This window comes from Pangasianodon hypophthalmus, chromosome 2 (assembly GCF_027358585.1).
Source record: "Pangasianodon hypophthalmus isolate fPanHyp1 chromosome 2, fPanHyp1.pri, whole genome shotgun sequence".
Lineage (NCBI taxonomy): Eukaryota > Metazoa > Chordata > Actinopteri > Siluriformes > Pangasiidae > Pangasianodon > Pangasianodon hypophthalmus.
Window position 1 is genome coordinate 28,333,130 of NC_069711.1, and position 20,122 is coordinate 28,353,251.

The 20,122-nt window shown below is 39.8% G+C and overlaps 1 protein-coding gene and 1 non-coding gene across 5 annotated transcripts in view; one reads left to right on the plus strand and one right to left on the minus strand.

Annotated features, from left to right (window-relative positions):
• LOC113538288 (nucleosome-remodeling factor subunit BPTF) overlaps positions 1–14,540 on the minus strand; it is a 58,536-nt gene extending 43,996 nt beyond the window's left edge. For 2 of the 4 annotated variants that reach the window (XM_053229270.1, XM_053229269.1), the window contains exons 1-5: positions 13,640–14,538; positions 7,192–7,665; positions 5,830–6,178; positions 4,364–4,584; positions 261–458 (exon numbers count right to left, since the gene is read on the minus strand). In XM_053229270.1, the coding sequence (XP_053085245.1) occupies positions 261–458; positions 4,364–4,584; positions 5,830–6,178; positions 7,192–7,665; positions 13,640–14,207 (1,810 nt within the window). In that variant the 5' untranslated portion in view covers positions 14,208–14,538. Of the gene's footprint in view, positions 1–260; positions 459–4,363; positions 4,585–5,829; positions 6,179–7,191; positions 7,666–13,639 lie in introns of all 4 variants that reach the window. The other 2 variants (XM_026933228.3, XM_053229272.1) reach the window with 2 other exon arrangements.
• Positions 14,541–17,864: 3,324 nt separating this feature from the next.
• trnas-aga (transfer RNA serine (anticodon AGA)) lies at positions 17,865–17,946 on the plus strand. Its single transcript has one exon. It is a non-coding gene; the product is annotated as a tRNA-Ser (tRNA).
• The last annotated feature ends 2,176 nt before the right edge of the window (positions 17,947–20,122 follow it).

Below are 20,122 nucleotides of genomic sequence, written 5' to 3' on the forward strand. Positions count from 1 at the left end.
AGGACAACTTTCTTAAACTTTCAATTTGTTTAGATATTTTCTAATAATCTCTTAAACATTGTGTTTATATCTGAAATTCCTCCATTTTCTGACTCCGTCTGTGCTGTGTCAATCATGGCCCCTAGGCCCAATTCATCCTTAATGGCAACTGTTCAATTGTCTCGTTAAACACTAATCATTCCGAATAAAAACTGAAGGTGAAGGGTGAAGGGAAAGTGAGCAGGGCTCTTTTCTCTGAATTGAAATGCACTCATTACTACCTGCAGGGCTGGCCTCCTCGGTGCCTGTTTGGGCCTGTAGGGGTTTGTCTTCAGTGGCCTCAGACTCCTCTTTCTCAGCATTGGACAGCTGCTCCTGCGATTCCTCCCTTTTGGATTTCTGCAGCTCCTCTGCAGCTTTCCTCTTCACCTGCTCCATCTCCTGCTCCTGCTTGGCTCTCACACGCTCCAGGATCTCCTCTGAGAGAAACAGACAGAGAGAGTGAAGGAGGTGAAATGATCTGGTTTAACCCATTGCAGATCCAAAAAGCCTACACAGCAATACACGTCAGAGGGGTGTCATGAACACAGCAATGTGGTGCATCAGTTCAATGGCTTTCCACAGGAGATATAATGTTAATACTGGGAGAAAACATTTCAGAACATAGCAGAATAACATCCTTAATTCCTCTGGGACACACCTCAAACCAGAGTATAATTCTAGAAAAAGGAGCAATGGATTAAACCTCAGATACCAAACATGCCTTGGCTGATCGACTACATTTGTGTGTAAGAGAATGGAGTGGAAGTTTCATTTTTTTTACCAAACTATTGCTTTAATATCAGTACCAAGCCACTGCTGCCACTACAGGTGTGTGTATAAAACAGAAGCCCAAAGGAAAGAAAGGAAGTGTGAAAAGAGTGAGAGAAATGTTAAGTAAGGAATAAAATGTGTTGTTATAGGAAAATAATCAATTACATTGTTCAGTGATGTGGCCCAAAGTGAAGCAGAGTTACTGTTACAACCCTGAAGCTGATTTATTTTCCCAGAGCATGCTCCTAAGTGTTTTTTTCCGTTCTGTCACCAGCCTTTATCCTCTCTTGTGAAATTATTAAGACAAAAAAAAAATATTTTATATATATATATATATATATATATATATATATATATATATATATATATATATATATATATATATATATATATACATACATACATACATACACACACATAGCTTCTCATGTTATCAAGAAATCAGGAAGTGCAATGTCTCTGGCTTTCCTGTGGCAGAAAACCTACTAACTGTTTTGGAGACGCCTTCCAAAAATGTTAAACGTCTCCTTATAAAACCTTCGCCATGTCAATAATTATATGTTTCTTTGTTAGATAATGACACTTTTTTCTGTTATTAGTCTCAGATTGTGTGGAGTGTCCGGTATACAAGTCCCTATGAAGGAGTTTGTTACTATAACATATTCGAACAAGTGCATTAATATAAACATGTGATTGAATTACTGAATTCAACAATGCTGTGGTATAAGAGTAAAATACACCATGCTGAATGTACGCGTGTATGCTCCCGTTTTAAGAAACAGCAGCATCTGAATGGTGTGAGGAGTAAAACACGTAGAAAGCAACTGAAAGCAGACGATTTTCTAAGAAATTTCCTCTGAGCTTCATGCAGAGTTTAGGCATGCACCTCTACACACTTCACACACAGTCTGAATTGTTTTTATGCCAGCTATGTGGCAATGTGCCAATGCTTCCGATGCTGATAAAGATCTAAAAAGACTGCAACACTTCCTAAGGACAGAGATAAGATCACACCCACACCAAAACGTGCTCCGAATAACTGCATTTTGTTTCTCACTCTAACAGATGATGTAAGAGGAAAGTGAAAAGACTGAATAATGACATATAACCATAATGCTTATTTATATAAATGAATCTTTTTTTAATTGACTAATCATTATTTTCTGCCTTCAATTACCTGACAATTAAAAAAATATACAACTAACAAATTAAAAAAATAAATAAAACCCTACATCCTAAACATTGTAAAATTTGAGGATTTACCGTAATTGCATTTATATTTTCTTGAAAGAAATGAAAGAAAAACTATCAAGCAGGAAGACAAGCCAACAAATAAATAAAATGTTGTCAAATAGTACTGCGAAACTTGAATAAAAATGTCGAACAGCTTCCTTTTATTTTTTTAATCCTAGGAGGTTTTCACAGTCAATTAACACACACTCTGTGGGAGGCAGACTGCTAAATCATCACTAAGTGCCAAAACTTTATACTAGTCATGCTAAAAGAGAAGAACCATACCCTGCTTCATAAACACTGTCAGCTAACTAAGCCACTCAGAAACCACCCAAGGCATCCACAAAACCTGAGTCAAGTAAGGGCACGTCATTTTTTATAGCTGCTACCTATATATAGTGGAACATGTGATGCCTTGTGCACAGGACTACACAGGACGCTAAGTGCAGGAAAAGAGCGAAGTACGTGAACACAGAGTGACAGAATGACCAGCGCAGTGCAGTGCAATACACAGGAAGATACCGGTTTCTACATGGGGTTCCCAAACTTTGTGTAAAAACAACCTCAAATAGAGATTAAGAATTTATGAATTATAAATCTGAGTGGTATTATTCACACACTTGCTGCGTATCTTATGTACATCTGGAAGATTTAAAAGCAACACTAGACGACATGTCAGATTTAAAAAAATCCCAAGCTGTCAGATTTCCACATCGAACTCTAAAATGTTTGGCGATTTCATGCTTATCAACGTTAAACACACCGACGAGCTCTGTCTCTCTTTAAAACTTTCCACTGTCGTCATGACTGCTGTCATGGGCCAAGTCTCAAATTGAAAACTCTGACCTTAGTAGATCAGTAAAGTATTTACTAATCTAGTAAATCCAGAAAACTGGTATGCAAAACAGCAACTGTTCCAGGCTGAAAACAGACCTTTCGGTAGGTTTGATGGAGACATGAGAGGTTTTTAACATGCAAACACTATCTGTAATAGGAAAACCGGTTAGTATTAGTACTCAGTAACAGTCTAAAATAGTACATACATAGCCAAAAACTAGATACATAAGTAGTTTATTCAGCGGCGAGAGATGGACGGAGGGAATTTTGTCAACTTCCAGTAACAGCTCAAAATATTAGTACACAAAATCCGTTTTCGATATTTCTAATATTAATTTTCAAAATAACTGAGTGAAACAAAAGAAGAGATTGTGAGTTTCTCTCATTCATAAATCAAGCAACCCTACATGGAGTCATGACCTCTAGTTTGTGAACCTCTGCAGCAGACACTGAGGACGCCTTCACACCTATCAGTCCATTTATCAAATCTGAGTCAGAGAGAAACTGATACCGTTGGTTCATCTGCTATTTGGCTTTATTTGTTTTCGTACTGCACATAATTAAACAAACCACAACTAAAAACCTGTGGTTGAGGAGTGTGTAGGGCTGAAAATGTCCTACTCTTTCAATCATTGATAAGAAATACGGTGAAGAAAAATGTAAATGAAACTTTGTCAAGCATCAGCAGAAATCACAAAAATCACCTGAGCATGAAGACCACTGTTCCAACACTAAATAATTTACTAGATAGTAGTTTACAACATTTTGTGTAAGTGTCCGCCATTTATTTTCACTTTTTGTTTTTTGGTCCAAATATCCAGAACACATTAATGGTGTAAACTTTTGATATAATACGATACGATTCTGATTATTAAGGCAATGATTCGATATTTGACTAAATCACTGAATCTGCTACAATACGCAAACAGTACAATTCGGTTTAGTAGCCTCAGATTGATATGTGCCTCACTTAGTTCAGAATCTGGGGTACGCCCACCATTAATTTTGCAAATGATGATGATGATGATGCAGAGAAGATTATTTTAATTATCATAGTTATGGGCAAATCACCTTGCTAGTTTATTCATCAGTCTAAAAAATATCGCTATTTATCTGTCCCTTTTCTGTATCAATTATAATCGATAATATCGATTTATAACTTTTGCCTCGATTCATTGAAATCGTTGCACGTCATTTTTCCGCAGCACTTCAGCTCTGTCCGGGCTGCACGTCACGGCTCAGTTTAGCAGTTCGCAAACCTACAAAAAAATGTCGCCTGCAATCCAAAATACACATCATGTTTGGTTCACTTCCTGCAGTTGTGGCGATTCAGAATGGAAAAGTGTGCCAGAGTTCACTTGGAACCGGACTCGCCACCTCGCTTATTCGCTCTCTGACCCCCTGTTTTGTCCACAGGCGAGTGTGATAGCACCAAGGAGGAAAATGCACCAGGGTTCGATCACAGTTAACTAACCCCATGCATGCCCTATCTGATCCTTACCATTAGCTGCGGTCAGATAAGACTTGTTATTGCCTCGGGATTTGTTTGTGAGCTCCTCCGTGATGTCCATGTGTGTGTGGATCTCGTCTCGTAGTTCCTCCAGTGTGGCGCACAGCTGTTTCTCCCAGTACGTCTTATCCAGCACGTCTAATAGCTCAGCCAGCTGCACCTTGGTACTGTAATACCAGATGGTCTTGTTCTCGTGCTCACCGTCCTCCTCACTGAAAATGGTATTACAGTCAACACCAAACAAGTTAAAAGGCTGAAGATGGTCATTTCACATCAGTTAAGCTTTTGTGATCTAAACAAACTATTAATAAGTCTGTAAATAACCGTCTAACAGCGTAGTACTTTAAATACTCAACGCATTCAACACAAATGTTTGAAACCTGTTTTACACTGTACCAGTTCAGAGGTTATTACTCGTCACACTATGCGAGGTGATCCCAGTAAAACCTTGGCCGAATTCTATAAAAGCCTGTATGATAACACGTTCTCCATGTCAGATTATACAATAAAATCTTCTAATAAAATTCGGCTTACGTAATGAATCGGCGTGATCCGGGCTTATGCAGAAAAACAGCTTGAATAAACAAACCTTCAAGGTGAGCTTGAGGTAACAGGGATATTTTTTGTGTTGTAAGCATGTTTCTTTACATACCACCATTGCCACTTCCATATTTGTAGCTGTCCTGTGAGTTTTGCTTCATCCTCTGCTGCCCCTCTATTGATGGCTTTTAGACAAATTTCATAGCAGTGCTCACACCAGGACTTTAATCGAAAATTTCGGGCACAGCCAGAATTTTGTCTTTGGCTGGCTTTGGTCACAGTGGCACTAAATTGGCACTAAATTAACTCACAACCAGCTAACAGGAGATCTTAGTTATGTGTAAGTGCAGCGGTGGCAGACAAATATTCTAGGTCGGGCACTACAGACAAGCAGATTTCATGTCCCAGTTATTTGCTTTTTTATTCGTAGTTGGAATAAGTACAAGTTTCAAATTATGAGTGTTTAAACATACAGTGCTTCACATTGGAACAATGCGCCTTGATGCTGCAAGTACACTACTCTTTCCAGATGCAATACGCGTAAAGAAAACAGACCTAGCTGACCAGCACTGCTCTACATGGAGAGCTCATTTCCAGGCATTTCCGAACAAAAGCCTGAATTAAAGACATTAGTGAGATCCATTGCATGGCAATATAAGAAATACTATATTTAAAAGTATCTTTGAAATTGTATGTTTATCAAAAGCACTTTTAAACATTATAAACTGCAGGTTAATTCATTATTTATGCGTAGTTATGTAAACCACTTCTAATTACCTCCGTGTATGAGATGTGCTCTCATTGCCACGGGGTAGAACGAGGGAAAAGGTTATTTCTAAACTTAAAAAAAAAGGAACTGATAAACCATGTGATGATGTTAGGTGGAAATTACTGCACTGCCCTTGCTTTACACTCACACTATGATCCTTCGGTTTAGGAACCAGTATTTCCTCTGGTGACGGTCGAATCCGATCGGCTCGTGTCTGATGTAGGGGCGGGTCTTCTGGCTCTCTGTGACACTGTCACCCACACCTGGCACCCGGTGAGCTACACACACCTCACACTGCCACTCCTCCTCGGGCACCTGGAGCAGTGGTGGCTTCACACACTCCAGGTGATAGACAGCAGAGCAAGTCTCGCAGCACAGTAGGTCGCCGAGGTGATGGCATACGCGGCAGTGATCGTCGTACGTGACCACGCCCTCTGACATCAGCTCCTCCCGCGCCACGTTGGTCGCCAAGTACTGATCCACCAGGAACTGCAGGACTGCATGGAGGAGATATGCAAAACATTCATAAACATCCATACTAATCCTTAAAACATTACAGCAGCTTTACTAATATGTACCAATGTAAAACATTCATATTGTCTCAAACTGTCTCTATCTTTATCCTCGTACTCATATGCCAAGTGTTCATACTCAGTGTATGGTAATATCCATACTGATCCTCTATACATCCATACACCCTTAATGACCATCCTAAACGTTAATATTAAATCTTCTAACTCTCTGTACTGAGCTTCTAAACATCCATATAGAACTGTCATGAGCCAAAAAGTGGATATATTATGTGCAGATATTCTGTAAGGATACAAATAAGGAATAAAAAACACATCAGTGCATGCTGTTATAGGAAAATAATCACTGAAGAGCTGGCGTGATGCAGTCTGATTATGAAGTTAATGGTTTCCATTCATAACCTGTCCTGAAGCGTTTTATTCCTCTTATACCACAGCCATTTGCCAAAGCTAACAATTTTATTTAATAAAGAATAGCACAACATACATGTTATATGTTTACGGATACATTCAACATTGTGGAACATCCATGAAAACAAGTTTGCTTACATTATAACAACTATAAGCAGTTGTTCCCTCATCAGACTCCCTTATTTTCCTTGTTTCAAGTTTATAAGACAAAAATATTGCAGCTTGTCATGTTACTGAGAAATTACAAAGTCATCTGGGCTAAATATTTTCCAGTGTCCAAAGACTTACCATATCAACTATTATACACATTTTAATGTAATCCATTTATGTGTAAGTTGTTACTATAGAAATGCTAATGTAACAGACTAAGCATATTGATATAAACCTCACAGCTTTGCAGCTGGAACTACTGTCAGAGCTACCGTTATAGGAAATAAATCAACACCTTCTGACCAATCAGAATCGAGTATTCAACAACGCTGTGGTATAATGTTCAAAGCGCACAATATTGGTGTTGCAAAATATTCACGATACCCTGATCATAACCATACCGTGCGATATACACCAACCTTTCAGCTTGCTCTCGAGAGGTTCGTAGGGGAAGTCGTCTTGGTTCTGGATGCTCAGAACATGCTGGTACTCCAGGTCACTCTCGCAGTAGGCCCGCACCACCTCGGGCCACGTCATCCCATCCATGAAATAGAGCGTTGAGTTCACGCTGTCCTTCAGATCTGCTGGGCCGAAGCTTGTGTTAGCCGTGTCCTCCTCGCGCAGGATGGCCTTCATTAGCGAGATGTGCGTCTCGGCCAGCAGCGTGCACTGATCCTGTCCCGACAGAGCTGCGCAGAAGTCCTCAAAGCGGAACGGAGAGAGCCGCAACACCGTGCTGAAGTTCCGCAGCACCTCATAGATGGAGGCTGCCGTGAGGAGGTGCGTCGCTGGCACCAGCACGTCGTCAGATGACTTGGGGAGCTCCAGAGGGGGGACATTCTTCTCCTCGAAGACAGGGGCACACGGACGATGCACACGAGTTCTCTTGCGACCTGAAGGAATAGAAAAGGAACAGAAATGATCATAAGTATAGAAATTAAACTGCAAAGTGGAGGAAAAAGCTACTCTTGTTGGATAAGGAAGTTCTTCATGTAGACAGACAGTTACAAATAAACTCACTGTAAACACACAGACCAAGCATCAGACAGAGAGAACAACAGACAGATAGACAGATAATAGACAGGGAGAACAGAAAGATAAACAGACAGAGAGACAGAGATACAAGCTAAAGAGACAGAGAGAACAACAGAAAGACAAACAAACAGACAGATAGAGATAAAAGATAAAGAGACAGAGAGAGCAACAGACAGACAGACAGACAGACATGGATGGATGGATGATAAACAGAGAGACCATGAAATAAAGAGGTGAAGGTGTGACAGTGAGAGACAGAAAAGTAGAGACTGATAGACAGAAATAACAGCAGAAAGACAGATATGTGGATCAATTTATAGACTGATGGTGTAACAGAGAGATAGGGTGATAGATAGAGATACATGAAGGCCAAGTGCTAAAACTTCATTGCTATTTCAGTTGCTTTATACAGTAATCAGCTGCTATCTACAACCTACATATATCACATCAATAACACAAAAATGTCTCATCCATAGTCTCTGATTTTCCTCAATAATACATACAAAACACATAAAAAAAAAAAAAATCATTTGTGTTCATTCATGTCGCTTTGATTATTATAAACAGTAGGTGACACATTTTTGCCTGTCCATGTGATGTTACACCCATAACACTAATAATAAACAAATAAATCTCTCATACTTTTGAATACTGATCCACTTTCTCCCTGAGAGGTCACATGACCTGACATCATGTGTGTTTCACTGACACTAACCCCGAACAGGCAGTGAGACACGTGACAAGTCAATATCGAGTTTGCATTTATAATGCTGGAATTCAATATTCAGTTATTAATATATTCAGGCTGACTGCTAACCTCGCACTCTTTTATACCGTCTGCACCACAAAGACCTATCTTTTCTTTTCTTCTCTTCTCTTTTCTAATTATACTCGCATGAGGTGCGGCCGCAGTCCCGTCACTCACAACTTAACACTTGGCTGAGCAACACAAAGCAGAAGCCGTGGCTATGTCACTCAGATACTTCAATACGCTTCCTTTTCGAATGAGAACTTGCACCATTAGTCAGCTCCGTCGAAACATTTCATCAGCATTACTCGCTCAAACACAGTGCAAGCGTGAAGATGCCAAATTATTCAAAATGAAAGCTCAAGCACAGACAGCTCAAGAGCTGATGCAGCAAATACTAAACTACTTTGACAGTTGTTCTGAGAATGCGGAATCATACTGTGAAATCTACAGTATTATTATTTCACATCATGATGAGTGCCTAAGCTATTATCATTTTTAAAAAGAGTTTTGCTGTCTATAGATCTCTGTTCAGTGAACAGAATTATAGGATTGCATCTCTGATAAAGCTAAAATCAAATTTACATTTTGGTTGGTTAAAAATAAAAATTACTGAGTTGTGGAAAAAAAAGCTACTCCATAATACGATGTTCCTGCGCTGCTTTGAGTCACCCTGATAATTAGCAGGAAATTCATACGCATACATCATACATGTTCAAATACATCAAACATCACCACACCCAACTTCAGGCATGAAAGAGGTCTGACCACACAGTGACTGGCAGGAGCCACAGCCAATCAAGAGAGAGACGGAGAGAGTGAAAGGCTCCAATACATTATAACAGGAAAAAAAATATTCAGGGCTGACAAGTTTTTTCTTTTTTTTTTCCTTGCTGAACACATTTATTTGTTTTCTAATTTGGTGGGAGGCGAGTGAATGATGGAGGATAGTCATAGTGTTGTGCATAATAAAGTTGTTCTTCTCGTTACTCTTCTGCAATACTGAGAAATTGCTCAGAGTTGTTAATACCTGTGTCCCAAACTGCACACTATAGTACTAAATAGCACGTTACAACACCACTGGTGTTATTACTATAAAGGTATATTAATTAATACACTTTGTGGGGTTTGAGACACAGCCTTGAATTCTATCTAAATGTGTACACTTGCTGGAACAGTGTAGCACAAGCAACATTATGAAATGTTCTTCCACTAAGTAGCTTGCATTTTTCTAACAGGATGAAATTCCAAAATCTTACATCCTTTAGCTTTAAGGACACAAGCGATGACCTACAAAAATCTGCCCAAAATAAGGGCCCTTAAAGCACTTCTTTATTGGATAGTGTAGTCCAGCACGGTGGAGGAAACGAATCAGTGTGCCATTATTCCCATTACACTAAAGGTTTTTCTATCAAAGTACAGCACATCAATTTTCAGTAGCAGTATCTGCTAACATTCTCTCAAGTACAACAGAGGTAGTCAGCTACTGAGGTGCAGACCTTTGTATCAGTGTTTTAGCTGGAGGTGGCGGGATATAGGCGTTCCTCAGCTTTCTCTAAACACGATATCAACGGTCAGCTAAATGGTGCCACAAAAATTAAAATTAACTGAAAAACTAAACAAACAAACTAAATTTTCATAAGATTACAGGCTTTAGGGCTGGTGTTAACAAGTGTGTCACATGGGAAATGAAGTTACCACCTTACAACCTCCAGAGAACCCTTCCTACTTTCACAGACAAATATCAAAACTACAGACCAGCGCATTCTGTTCAAGTTGATGTAAAAACTAAAACGAGCTCTTAGCAAGAAAAAGCCAAGTGCAGCACTTGATTGAGAACAACGTGATTCCATTTTGAGTATATGTAACAACACGGCAGCAGGTTCCCACAACACACACTCCCTCGAGTGCAGGGGGAAAATCCTTCCATTGTTTACCGAGTACAGCTTCAAGAAATAAGACCAAACGGTCTCGTTCAGGGGGTCATATCAGTAAGTACACTTCAAATATGAGTAGCTCAGAAAGTCTTTGTTTAGAGGATTACGATTAGAGTGATGTAGAAAGCCTGGATAGTTATTTGTCCAGAAAAGTAATAAACACAATATGGAGTGTGAACTATGTTGACCTGTCCTGGTCTTAACTGAACTTACAATTGAGACTTAAGGCTTTGTGGAATTGTCTGATTTTTGGGATTATGGCAAATAGGAATTCCCTTAATTAGTTTTGGTTTTTGGTTGTTTAAAAGATCAGGCTATCTAACTGACTTATGTTGGCAGTACAGCTGACTGCAATGGCATACAACTAACCAGTGTTCAACAACCAATCACTGATCACCACTGTTCTCAACAACTAACCACTGATCACCACTGTTCCCGACAACCAATCACTTCTCACCACTGTTCCCGACAACCAATCACTGATCACCACTGTTCCCGACAACCAATCACTGATCACCACTGTTCCCGACAACCAATCACTGATCACCACTGTTCCAGACAACCAATCACTTATCACCACTGTTCTCAACAGCTAACCACTGATAACCACTGTTCTCAACAACCAATCACTGATCACCACTGTTCTCAACAACTAACCACTGATTACCACTGTTCAACAACCAATCACTGATCACCACTGTTCAACAACCAATCACTGATCACGACTCTTCTCAACAACCAATCACGGATCACCACTGGTCAACAGCCAACCACTGATCACTACTGTTCAACAACCAATCACTGATTACCACTGTTCCCGACAACCAATCACTGATCACCACTGTTCCTGACAACCAATCACTGATCACCACTGTTCAACAACCAATCACTGATCACCACTGTTCTTAACAACCAATCACCGATCACCACTGTTCCCAACCACCAATCCAAGATCACGACTCTTCTCAACAACCAATAACGGATCACCACTGTTAACAAAGATCAATTACTAATCATCATTTGTCCTACATGCAGACTTCTTTGTTCTTCGTTTTAAACTTTCTTCTTGGCTTTATTATTAAAGTGAAGTACCATTCATTGGTCCCACTGGTGCAGTGCAGTTCTTTGTTCATTGTTATGCTGATTGCACACTACAATTTCAAAATCTAAGAATTGGCAACCCTTTCACACTACACGACTTGAACTGGTTGTTTGGTGTTGTAGCGGTGTGCACACTACACAACTGCTTGCAGACGAGGCGCACACGCTACACGATCTTTCACCTGGAGAGATCCCTGCCGAAGCACAGCTGATCCCCATATCCTGCTTTCTCATGAAAACAAACACAACAGCTGTCCATCATCTGAGTGTCACAGTTTTGTACTAAAATGTGGAGGAAATATTGATTGGGGAGAGGCGGGCAGCGTACAGTGAAAAGAAACGTATCTATTGTTACACTGTGCATCAACAGGAATCATGTTAGTGTTCATTTTTGCTGTCAGCCATTTGGGTATGACATGCTGGATAACTTCTTATCGGAGCAATATTACAGTGCTTACGTTGTGTCCTCACCCTCCCACATGAATAGATATGTGATAAACCTGCGGCGCATGAGAGCAGATGAGTTTGATTTCCTCTTGGACTCTCACTGGATGTTTCTCAATGCTGTACTAGCAACTAGTCATAGAGGGAAAAATTAAACAAGCTTGAAAATATCTGAGCTGTGATCACTAGCAGACTGACAAAATCATGCCGCTGGATGGTGTGCGCTATGCTTTAGCTAACCTTACATTTACATTTAGTAGGTGTTATGCAATAAAAAAAAAGCTATTTATTCTGTCTAAAACCGTCTACCACCATGCCTATTTCCCAACTACTACTGCTTGTTTTTGTCTGTGTTCCTGATAGAAATTATCCTAAATAGATATTTTGTAAATAGACAGTTTGTGTCTTGACCAAAGGGTTCTTTCTATTAGAAATAAGTAAGAATCTATTATTTTCTATTCTGATAAAACAAAATGCTATCCTATTCTAATCATGTTAAAAAATCGTTCTGCATGTAAGGGTGCTTTCACATATGCAGTGTTTATTTTGCTTGAACTGAATCCTGGTGCGATTTTGGTGCCATTCATGTGTACAGGTGAGAACACAGTGATCACATTCGGGTGCAGACCAAAATCTCCTTGAGGTGGTCTCGGTACGGTTCCAGTCAAACTCCATCACGTTTAAACTGCAGTGAGAAAGGGGTTCGGTCCTGAATCGCCCCAAATACAGGAAGAGAACCAATCACGCTGTGTTTTGGGTTGCATTTTTCTGTAGCTGTGAGCTGCTAAACTGAGCTGAAGGACAGAGCTGAGTGCTGTGGATTTGCTCTGACAAACAAAAAGAGTAAATAACAGTTGGATGCGATACACAAAATGTTTAAAACTAGTCATTTCTATAATTATCTAGTATTATATTAAGTGTGGCTCCGTGTTCTCTGCGCTCGGATGATTTCTACGAACACTTGGCAAAGGTTTGTTTATTTTTTTTGCGTTGCTGTATTTCTGACCAACGAATGAAGGTGTTTAACGCATGCCCTACACCTGCCCTACACATTTCACCCTACACACTCCTCAGGCAAAGTTCTTTTGCTTTTTGTTGCGCTTAAACGTGTGTGGTGTGAAAATAAACCAAACAAACCAAAAATATCATTTTCACCCTGATTCACAGTCAGGAACAGGACTAATAGGTGTGAAAGCACCCTAACAAGTTTTGATATGCAAATGATCCTGACGAATGAATGAATACACAAACGAACACATGACGTCATTGGGGGACATTCTGAGCCTGTATTAAAACTACTTCCCCCTGAAAAGAGTTGACAACACTGCATGCTGCAAAACAATCACATAAACTCTCTCTAAGATGATGATGCTGATGTACCACATCCCGGCTACACAGATGCGGCCTCCATTTTGAACAAAGCTGCTAACTTTTTTATCCAAAACAGGAAAATAACGGTATCGATGGAACTCTGATTGGCACTGGGAGCCACCTGAACCCACGCATGCGCACTAAGCGCTTTAACAGTGTGATGAGCCAAAACATTAGCTTATAAGCTAACGTTAAGTAGAAATCATTGCTAGCTAAAGTTCACGCGTTTACCCGGTGCGTCCCCGCAGGTGCTGCTCCGGCTCTGCAAGCTACTGCAGCTCGCGTCGTCCTCCTCCTCCTCCGGTAATTCTTCCACATAGTCAGAGCCATCATCATCATCACCATCTTCATCACCATGTAAATGCTCTTCTTCTTCTTCATCATCATCTTCTTCATAATCCGCATCATCGTCAGAGCGGCGGAGAAAGTCGTCCTGGTCTCCCTCGGACTGTAAACTCACGGCGTCCTCTTCCTCCTCGTTGCTGCTCTCGTGGTCGTCGTAGATTATTTTACTCAATGTTTTGCGCCTTCCTCCTCCTCCTCCTCCTCCTCCTCCTCTTTTACCCCTGCTGCCGCTGCCTCTGCCTCCTCTGCCCCTCGGTAACGAGCCTCCTCTCCGTCGCCCCCTTTTCGATGGCTGGTAGTTTTCATCCACCTCACAGTCCAGCGTCCACAGTCCTCTGCCCCTTCCTCTGCCCCTGCCTCTGCCCCGGCCGCCTCGACTGCCTCGCGCCGCCGCTGGAGATGCCTCCTCCGGCACTGGTCCCCGAACAGCCGGCCTTCCTCTTCTTCCTCTCATTTTTTTTGTAGCAGGATGTGTTACAATATTTTATTATTGTTTTCTCTTTATTTACAGCCTTCTTTCGCGCCACGAGTCCTACAGAAAAAAATCTCACAAAAGCACGCAATTATCAATAAACTCCGAGCCCACCCTTCCATAAACTAGTTTCCAAAAGTCCGACAAAGCAGCGGACTCGATTAACGGGAGAAAGCTCGAACGGAATGGCCGGTGTCCCGCTCCGGGTCGCACACAGCCGCCATTTTTCTTCCCCTGTTTCCCTACTGAAAACAGCAGCAGGCCTTCTCCAGCTCGGGCGTTATTTTGTTCTCCACCCGTATTCCTACAAACCCCGCCTTCTACGCCATGATTGGTTAGAACCATCACGCGTTCTGCGCAGTTGATTGGTTTGTAGATAATCTTGTCCAGTCAGAGGACTGGTTATGAATAATAACCAATCATAGTGCACGAGGCTGGATCTGTCTGAATGCAGGTGGAAAAATAACACTAAACGTAGTTATGCGAGGTCACGTGTCTCGCTCCACAATGAACTTTCTTCGGCGTCACGTGACTTCACAAAATTATTGACCATAGTAGTAAGCGCTGATTTGGTTTATTTACATCCCGCAGCCGTCCAGTTCTGAGCTAGAAGTGTGACTTATTTCCTGCTTTTAACTCCTGTTTTTGCGACAGACACTGTGAACTGTGTCGTGAAGGGAACATGTCGTAAAGAAGTCCAGCAGAAGGAAAGTACAGCTGAGTGCCATGTTTTGAGCTCTCCAGGGTTTGTGGGTGTAAAAGGAAGATGTATCTTCATTTCACAATTAATCTGAATAAAAACAGGAAAATAATCCAGAAATAATGTTTTGCATGGACTCTCACTCTCCACACCCCTGCTGAAAAAAAAACAGTAAAATCCTCATAGAATTTGTAATGGTTTTAATGGTTATAATGGGAATTGTATTGGTTTTAATGGAAACTGTAATGGTCCCTGTGGGTCTCTACTGGTCACTTGTTGCCTTGTATTGGTGGCATGTTATGTCTAGTGGATACCATTAAGGAGTGTTAATGGTAATGGTTTTAATGGTTAGCTGATGGTTTGTAATGGTATTTGTAGTGGAAACTATTAGAATTTCTGTGATGGTTTCTACTGTTTTTTTTTTTCAGCAGGGACTAGAAATAACACTTAAGCTTCTTATAATAAAATTTAAAAAAATGTTCAGCCTAGTGTTTAAACCATCACCAAAATATGAAAGAACAGAACTTCCCAAATTAGGATAATTTGTCTCTAGCTTGACCCAAAGTCCTCTTTACTCTCAAAAATATCATAATACACTATATGGCCAAAGGTATGGACATGTCCACCCTTTGCTGTTATAACAGCCTCCACTCTTTTGTGAAGTCTTTCCACTAGATTTTGGAGCATGACTGTTGGAATTTCTGTCTATTCAGCCATTAGAGCATTAGTGAGGTCAGACACTGATGTTGGATGAGGAGGTCTGGGGTGCACTCGGTGTTCAGTGGGGTTGAGGTCAGAGCTCTGTGCAGGACACTCAAGTTCTTCCACTCCAGCTTTAGCACACTGTGTTTTCATGGAGCTCGCTTTGTACACAGGGGCATTATCTTGCTGGAGCATGTTTGGGCCTTTTAATTCCAGTGAAGGGAAATCTTAATTCTACAACATACAAAGACTTTATATACAATTGTGTGCTTCGACCTTTGTGGCAACAGTTTGGGGAAGAACCATATATGGGTGTGATGGTCAGGTGTCCACACACTTTTGGCCATATAATATATATTGTATAAAATTCCTATTCCTAACAGTCAATGTTCAGATGACTGTTTAAAGCATTCAGACATTTTGGGCCCCCAAAATCCCTTAACAACCTGAAAGGTCTCATTAGACCACTCAATATCAAAACTTGAGCCAGTAAACTCTTGCACTAAATAATCTGAAATAAAGGTATTTCCTAAAATTTGATTCCAGGTTAGGCCAAAGTCTTCTTCACCATTAAAATTATCACAGCGTGTTGCATTATTGCCTTTTTTATTATTATTATTTTTTTTTGGATATGAGTAAATGTCCAGACCACTATTTAGAGGGTTAAAACATCTTGGGCCACCAAAAAGTTGTTGCAGTATGGCCCAAAGTCTTCTACACAGACATAGACTTTTATCATAATATTTTGTATGAAATGCCTAATTTTGCTATATGTGTCAGTGTTCACATCACTGTTTCGAGGAATAAAACATCTTGGGCCACCAAAAAAAAATGAAACTATAGTCTGAACATAGCTAGATATTGGAAAATAATATTTTCTGAAGCATTTTATGAAATGTTAGAGAATGAAGAAGTTTTTAGGCCAAGCTGTTACCAGGCTATACCATTTTGGCAGTACCAGACTGTAGCGAAATGTTATGTTATTATGCTGTAGAGAAATTAGACATTTTCTACAGCATATACCACAGCACTGATTAATTTTCTATAACCTCATAGCCCTGACAATAGTGCCGGCTGAAAGGCAAATAACAGGTATACAGTATATTAATCCACTCGATCTAATATGTTTCTACAGTAACAACTCATTAAACAGGACTACAGTTGTATGATGGATGTTCACATCATTTAGACTAACAGTAACAAATAGACAGATTATATGTTAACAATTAAAAACAGATAAATGTTACTCTGGTGAATCTTTCTGTAAGGCGAAGTTTATTTAACTTTCATGGAGGAAAACCTTTGAGATAAATCTGTTTCATTAATTTGAGATAAATCTGTTCCTCCTTTTTTTGAAACCAAAGTCCTCGGGACAGAGGACAATGTAACTAGCTGCATTTTTGTCTTATTAATTTAAAAAAAAAGGAGAGGTTGGTGAGAGAACAACCGTTTATAAGGAAAGGGATAACAGGAACTTGTTTCATGGATGTTTGCTGTTGTATAGGAGGAATACAACACTTGCTGTTACTTTGGGTGGTAAAAGTAACTCCTTTCATTTGGGCAGGATCACACCACCCTGTCGTTGATTGCTTTCCTATAACAACACACTCGACATGATTAAAGCCTAGTCCTTAGTTCTGTACAAGGTGAAGCTGGGTGAGAGTTGGTTAGTGAAAAAAACTCAAATGTTGTGACATTTTGTAAAATGTAAGCTATGGTTTGTTATTAAATGCAGTTACTGTATTTACAGTAGACTGTACTGTGCACTATAATCTGAACTACACTGTAATTAGTACCTGGATTAAAGGTGCGTTCAAGTTTCCAGCCATTTCTGTAGATATAAGTGAATGAAGATCCACCATCACCCTCGGTTACCCTAACTAACTAAACATTTCTGTTTTAATTTACAACAGCATTACTATCACTACGTTATCTAGTTTCCTAAAATTTCGATTTCGTTTAAAACAAACTTATAGCATTAACAACAACAAAAAAAAACGATTGTTATGTAATGTTATATTACCAAAACAGAATGGTGACGGTGGAGTTTAAATTGACAAAAAGTTATGTTATTATCATCATTATATTTTAACAGAGTTCGAGTAAAACCGTGAAAATTTACTTCCTAAAATATCCGAACACATCTTGAACGTCTTAATCTGAAATATCAATATCATTAGTGTTGATGATTAAACAGTAATCAGCTCTTAAACGCCATCAGCAGCAGTTGTATTCAGGTTGTCGTGGCCGAGTGGTTAAGGCGATGGACTAGAAATCCATTGGGGTCTCCCCGCGCAGGTTCGAATCCTGCCGACAACGAACACTTTTCACTTCTTTTATACAACCACAGTCTTTATAAATAAATATATACACTAGATCCAGTGATACGTCAGAGTATGAGTTTAATATTCGTAACACAGTTTCCAACAATACTACAAAATCTTGGATATAAATAGGCTGGCTAGCGCCATAACTACAAAGCCATAAACACTGTATAACAGTATACAGCAAGCCTATAAGCTGATCATTCAGAGCTAACAACAACAAATTCCTACACTGCTTATACTGTATTATTTTATCTAGAGGTATTTTTCATTTAACCTTTTATACAGTGTTCTGGTTCTCCTCAATCAACCAATTATTAAAAAAAAAAAAAATCTCAGACTTGTTGTATTCATTTAACAGACACCTTGTTTTCCATGTTGCACAGTTAACCACTCTGTTTTATTAATGTCACTGTATTTTTAAATATCCAGATTTATTCATTTATAACAGATATGCATTGCCTTAACTTTTACATGGTGAATGTTGCGTATGTGTTTAAAATGTCCACTAGGAGGCGCTCATGCGCAAGTCAGCGCTTTCTTACTGCCTGAGAGTTTACACACGTGCGTCTGACCGCCGTTCACGTGTCTAATGCAGATGATCCTAATTACTTTAATTATCAGTAATAATCCTGTATTATGCAAAAGAACACGCTGTCATACACAACTTTTAATCATAAACCAAGTAATTGTATCTTTCGCTCAAATTCTTTCCCATTACAATGTATTTTCCCCTCTTTTTTATATACACTAACCGTCCACTTTAATAGGAACACCTGTACACCTGCTAGTTTATGCAGTTATCCAGTCAGCCAAAGATGTGGCAGCAGCACAATGCACAAAATCATGCAGGTACAGGTCAAGAGCTTCAGGTAATGTTCACATCAAACATCAGAATGGGAAAAAACGTGATCTCTGTGACTTTAACCATGGCATGGATGTTGGTGCAAGATGAGCTGGTTTGAGTATTTCAGAAACTGCTGATCTCCTGGGAATTTCACCCACAACAGTCTCTAGAGTTTACACAGAATGATGCGAAAACAAAAAACATCCTGAGTGCAGAGAGTCTGCAGGCTGAAACACCTTGTTGATGAGAGAGATCAGAGGAGAATGACCAGACTGGTCTGAGCCGACAGGAAGTCTGTAGTAACTCAAAGAAGCACTCTTTACAACCGTGGTAAGCAGAAAAGCATCTGAGAACAGACGACACATCAAACCGTGTGTGCTACAACAACAGAAGACCACATCAGGTTCCACTCCTGTCAGCCAAGAACAGGAATCTGAGGCTAGCATGGGTACACACCCAAACTGGACAGTTGAAGATTAGAAAAAAAAAAGTCTTCAGCTGTCCAGTTTGTGCTGTTGTGGCTGATCCACTTCAAGGTTTGATGTGTTGTCTGTTCTCAGATGCTTTTCTGCTCACCACGGTTGTAAAGAGTGCTTCTTTGAGTTACTACAGACTTTCTGTCGGCTCAGACCAGTCTGGTCATTCTCCTCTGATCTCTCTCACCAACAAGGTGTTTCAGCCTGCAGATCCTCCGCACACAGGATGTTTTTTGTTTTTCGCATCATTCTGTGTAAACTCTAGACTGCTGTGTGTGAAAATCCCAGGAGATCAGCAGTTTCTGGAATACTCAGTAGTCACAGAGATCACGTTTTTCCCCATTCTGATGTTTGATGTGAACATTACCTGAAGCTCTTGATCTGTAACTGCATGATTTTATGTATTGTGCTGCTGCCACATGATTGGCTGATTGGATAACTGAATAAACTAGCAGGTGTACAGGTGTTCCTATTAAATTGGACAGTGAGTGTGAATGTAATGTATGTACACAGTATATTTATTTATATGCAGGTGTATGTATGTACATTATATATTTCTTTTTCTCCCATGTTTTTGTTAGTTTTGATGCCAAACTCTTTGATTTGTTCATTTTTCTTCTGCCTTTATGAATTTGTCCTCTCTTCTTTTGCTTTCCTCACCTTTTTTTTTTTTTTTTTTGGGTGTGTCTCCTCTCTTTCTCTTCGGCTTTAACAGCTAAAATGTATATAATAATAATATAAAATATAAAAATATAAATATAATAATAATAATCCTTATTGTCCTCTGAAGAGGGGGATGGTGGCATATTTTAAAACAAACACATAAACAAACCCAACCAGATCTGCTG